At 40.5% G+C, this 5,437-nt stretch overlaps 1 protein-coding gene across 1 annotated transcript in view; it reads right to left on the bottom strand.

The window, feature by feature from the left end:
• Positions 1-257: 257 nt before the first annotated feature.
• LOC104959915 (coiled-coil domain-containing protein 39-like) overlaps positions 258-5,437 on the bottom strand; it is a gene marked incomplete at its 5' end in the record, with an annotated part of 9,427 nt that continues 4,247 nt past the window's right edge. The window contains 7 exons of the mRNA XM_010787826.1: positions 258-853; positions 998-1,157; positions 1,240-1,363; positions 3,159-3,367; positions 4,177-4,314; positions 4,406-4,570; positions 4,930-5,124. Of these exons, the coding sequence (XP_010786128.1) occupies positions 717-853; positions 998-1,157; positions 1,240-1,363; positions 3,159-3,367; positions 4,177-4,314; positions 4,406-4,570; positions 4,930-5,124 (1,128 nt within the window). The remainder of the gene's footprint in view (positions 854-997; positions 1,158-1,239; positions 1,364-3,158; positions 3,368-4,176; positions 4,315-4,405; positions 4,571-4,929; positions 5,125-5,437) is intronic.

Genomic DNA, 5,437 nt, shown 5'->3' with positions numbered 1-5,437 from the left:
GCTGCGGTATGAACAGGAAAAAACGGTACTTTTCAGGCTCCAGCTCCGAGCCGGAGCTGAAAACGCGTTGGTGTGAAAGGAGCATGTGTTCCCTCCAGAGGGAGTTTCTCTCCCACTGGTTTCAGACAGAGGGTGAAAAGAGGTGCTGCAGCACAGGCAGGATGAGAACAATAAAGAGCTTTTTGAACATTAAAGCATGGAGACATGTCACAGTAGAGACACTACATACAAATATGAAACCTGAAAATGAGCATATTATGTCCCCTTTAAATTGTGGGCTACCCCCTCCCCTAGAGGAAATCTCAAATACCTGCTTCACACACCATATGGATTAAAAATGGTTGAGCAATAATTTTACCCTGTATTGTGAAGTGTCGTCCAGCAGACTGAAACACAACTTATACTTTATGTTGTAGTATTTGTCATGATTATTATCATACATATATTGATGTTTTTTTATTTGACTAATGTTATCCTTCGTTTTGGTCCGAGTACTGTTTGTGGTTTTCTAGTATTTATTCTTTCTTGGTGTTGTCATTGTTCCATCACTATTATATTGACCAAATGCTTTTGTGTTGTATATCTGTTCTATTCGGAAAATATCAATGAATGTATTGGGAGAAATACGTTTTCTAGGCCACTTCTGGAGGATGTATTCCAATTTAAAGGAAATAGGTGCAGTGTTATAGATAGGTCACAGATAAAGGAGGACGTATTTAGTAAGGGCGGCTGTAATTAGAATGAACCTGTACGTCCTGTTGGAGCTCTTGGACCTGTCTTTTCTTGTACTTCAGCGTCACTTCTGCCGCCCTCAACTGCTCTTGCAGTTTAACTTTTTCCTGGTGCTCTGGACCTAACACAAAAACGTTGTGGTCAATGATAGCTGCTGTAATGATTTTAAAGGAGAATAAACAAACATAAATCACTTCCTGCTGATCATCCCCGATAGAGTGTTGTTGTTTATTTAGGTTCGTTCTGTCTACCCGGCCATACGTACTGGATTCATTGACTTTGTTGAGGGATTTGCGAAATGATGAGTTGCTGTTGTTGAACAGCTGGATGGTGTTCTCCAGAGCTCTGTTTTCCAGCTCCATCTTGCGGATTGTAGCATCCAGACTGTCCCCCTTCCTCTTGAGCTCCTCTTTCTCTTGTGCAGTCTAAGGAAAAGCAAACAAAGTCAATCAAAGTGAAACAAATCTGTCTGTTTTTAACATGGTGGTGTGTTCAAAGACCTCTTACCTTTGTAATGTAGTAAGCCTGCGTTTCTTCCTTTTCCCCCTCAGGAGCTGCCATTGAAAGCATCACAATCTCGAAACGTTTCTTCATCAAGTCGATTTTGGACAGTTTGTCATTCAGTTCAGCACTGACAGAAAAACACTCTTAGTAAGGTGATCTTTTGAGGTACACATTTTCTCAAAATCATGCAAATATGACATAAAACACAACTCAGGGCAACGTTTGATCTCTATCTCACTCGTGAGCCCCTGTAATGTGAAGCCTCCACCAAATGAAGCCAAATATGTTATTGCATTGTTCAACACATTCCAATAGAGTGGCGAAGTCCCGCCCATCTACTTCCGATGGGACCTTATTTCGGTCAATGGGGAGAGAAAACTTATCTTTCGATCCCGTTTGAATTGTGCCATGAATTACATATATGATGTTTGTCAATCTTAAAAAATAATTTCCATGTCAAAAAAGTCACAGTTTGTCGTAAAACTGTTGAAATATAAGACTATGAAAAATACGCAACTAGAAAGACTACAAATCCCAGAGTCGCGTAAGTGATGTCATTAACGTTACACATTACACTCGTGTTACTCACCAAAACCTTGTAATGCCGGTCCCGCATGCTGGCTCTTACGGAACCAACTAACTCCCCTTGTGTATGTACAGCTCTCAACATGCCCAGACTTGTAGAGATTTTCAACTTTTTTTAATACTTTTCGCCTCATTCTGAAAGAAAGAAGTGAAATGTGCCAACGTGACGGCCGTCTTGGTGTGTGATGCGGGACGGGAGATGTAGTTCATTGAACGGTTTCACACAAACAAATATGTTACTTCACAGTTTTACCACACATTTTTACTTTTTTGACTTGCAAAATTATCTTTTAAATTGACAAACATCATACGTGTAATTCGTGGCACAATTAAAACGGGATCGAAAGATAATCTTTCTCTCTCCATTGACTTCAATACATACTTTTTCCGAAATATGGAGGTCCACCGGAAAGGAGGGACTTCGCCTCTCTATAGCCTTAAGGGAATCAAACCTATTCGAGGGCTTCGGATAGTAGTGTTTTTATATTTTGGATACTAGTCAAATGTACCTAACAATAACCCTAACCCCTCCCCTTTGGAAATGGTCTAAAATAGCAACTGAGTGTCATATTCGGCCTCACAATCAGATCTTTAATGACAGAAAGACCTTGCAAGATAACTGAGAGCAGAGAAGAGAGATGTTGGAAGGTTTTAGGAAACGGCAGTCTTTTTCAGTTTGTGGCCTAGCGATAAGCTGTGAAAGCTAGCTACCCTATTGCTAACAAAATAGCATCGAGCCATACTGGAAAGTGGGTTTTTGAAGACATGCATGTTAAAGGCTGAAGTCATTATCTGTCAGCCTGACCATAAACTCTGATGCAGGAGATTTTGACAGCCAGTTTATATACACGTTAAGCATTTCATGGAATGTTTGGTTGCAATTGATGAGAGCGGACATTACTGTTCAGGACATATTGAGCTATTTCCTATCTTTAAGTATATGTTTAAATATATTTAAACACTAACTTTGCACAAATCTCTCCTCCTGTCTGGTCATTATCTTCTTAGGTAAATATCGCTACATAACTTCAATAACTGACTGGGGCTCTCTGGTATGTGAGGTAAAGGAGATATTTCTGAAGATATATCATGCATTTATCATGTGTTTTATAAATGTATTGTTTCATCAATTTGATTATTAATATTTTCAGAATGTACTTCCTTACATTAAAAGAAAGGAAAACACTCCAAGGGATTGCTATTTCAACGGCACCATGAGATGCATTGGTCCACCCCATTTGAGCTCACACTGGCATGAGGCCTTTGAGCCCTAAACAGCGAGAAAAAGGAACAAATTCTCCAGGAAGTGAGATGTGGGGTCTCTGCTGGGCTTTTACCTGAGTTTCTGCCTCTCGTGCTCACTGATCTTCATCTGCTGGCCGAGCATTTCTCGGTACACCTTGACCTCCTCCTCTCTGTCCTTTATGGCTTTCTGCAGCTTCAGCTTCCTCTTCTCCAGAGACAGCACGCTGCCCGTCTTGTCGTACAGCAGATCCCTCAGACGCTTCACCTCTAGCTTCATGACGTTGTGCTCCACCATGTTGTCCTGATTAGGAACATGTGAGGTTCATATAATGCAGGGCAGAAGGTGATCCTTTTCAGATGCATGGCATATTGTATGCTATATTTGACGGTAATCTACAGACAGCTGACATCTGTTTTAGTTAATGTGTATGTTTTGGAGTTTGTTTCCCTTTGTAGTCTCTTTGTAGTTGTTTTCCCTCTTTTTCTCCTGCAGCTGTTTTTCGTTTCATTGCAGTGGTTTTGTGTCTCTCGGTAGTCACTTTGTGTTTCTTTGTGGTCATTTTGAGTCTTATGAGTCTCTGAATGAGATGTTGTATGTAAAGGCCTTTGACACTTTGGTTTAGTAATACATCTATGTGTTTGCTTAAACCGAAGTGCAAAAGCATCATGCATTTTACAGGGGTTTACGTGCCCATCTATTTCTCATCCAGGAGAAATCACTTCTTGTTTACTGGCAACTGTGGACCAACGTACTGACATTCCCTTCCCTAATGCCAAACATTTGCTGCTTCCTGCATCTTGAATGCAGATTTACTGGTTTTATTTTATTTTATAGCATTAGACATGCCATACGTTTGGGTGTTGGGTTAGCTGTAGATTGTAACTGTGATATTAAAAATAAATCATCATCAGTTGTTCTGTCATATTGTTTCTCAGTCATTTGTTAATAGTAACAGATATTCATATTAAAAAAGACAAATAAGTTATTACAGCAATATGTAACATAGGGAAAAGTCAGTTATAGTGTACACACTTAATTCAACCTCCTCAACAAATTTGAATCGGATTAAGTCCATATGTGTTGCCATGACACTCGCTGACATCAGTTACCTGTTTCATGATCCGGAGTCTCTTCAGCTCCTTTTCGTTGGTGTAACGGAGAAGAATAAGCTCCTCCACCTTGTCGGCCAGATTTCTCTTTTGAGCCTCCGACTTCTCCATCTCTTTCCTCAAATAGCGAATATCATCCTGCCAGAGACGAGGACATGTGTGAGATGAGCTATTTCGCTGGTTCAGTGTGAACAGATAATACGGTGAGAAGATGAACACTCAGACTGACCTCAGACTCCTTCAGCGTGTTGGTAAGCATGTTGGCCGCCTTCCTCTTCTGCTCCAGGGCTCCGGTCAGCTCAGCCACCTTTATGTCCAGAATTTCTTTTTCATCAGAGTGAACCTCGCCTTGCAGTCGTGCCAGTTTTTTATTCAGGATGGCAATCAGGTTGTCCTACAAAAGGCAAGACAAGTAAAGGGACAAAACATGAACATATGAACTGGAATTGGATGTTATTGTCAAACTATAAAGCATATCAAATAATACAAAGGTTTATAAAACTGTGTTTATGTATTTATCTATTCATATTTTCCCTTTATTATTAAATACAAATGTATTGAAGTTTTCTGTATTTTTTATTTAAATGTATTATTTTAATTTATGTATATAATGTCATTTTTTGTATCCTTAATTTTTGTCTTATAAAATAATTAAATGAAATGCTTATTTTAAGTAATTGATATTGTTCATGTGTCTTTAAATCTGAACCTTTAACAGATGTCTTAATGGATCCCCTGTGACTCTCTGCTTGCCTGTTCACCGGTAGTCTCCTGCTGTTTCATCAATTCGCTCTCCAGTTTTGTGAGCTGGCTCTCCAGGCTGATGATGGTGGACTTACTCCTGGATACCTGGGCAATAGAATTCTTCTCTTTTGTCTTGAGGACCTGCAAACGCTCTCTACGACAAAAAAACTCCTCCCTGCAGTCATGCAGCTGGACATCCAACTCCTGAGGAAAGGCACAGGCACAAACAGAGCACCAACCTATATCAATGTGAGCGCCACATAGTCATGGCACAGAGATTCCTGAGAGACATTCTTCTCTGTGTTATTAAACTAATGTGAAGCCGCGAGCTAGTTCAGGCAGTCAACTCGAGCACCAATGATACATTAACACGTGACGCACCTCGTCCCTCTTTCAACCAAACAAACACATTCTCCTAAACATGCCGCTCTATTATGCTGCTGCTGCTGCTGCCTCCCCCACCACCCCAGCTTCCACCCCAGCTTCCATCCCAGCATCCACCTGTAGGCTCTGGGGG

This window comes from Notothenia coriiceps, unplaced genomic scaffold (assembly GCF_000735185.1).
Source record: "Notothenia coriiceps isolate Sejong01 unplaced genomic scaffold, NC01 NC01_scaffold00031357, whole genome shotgun sequence".
NCBI classification, from domain to species: domain Eukaryota; kingdom Metazoa; phylum Chordata; class Actinopteri; order Perciformes; family Nototheniidae; genus Notothenia; species Notothenia coriiceps.
Note: the sequence above shows the minus strand (reverse complement) of the source record. Positions and strands in the feature narration are given on the sequence as shown.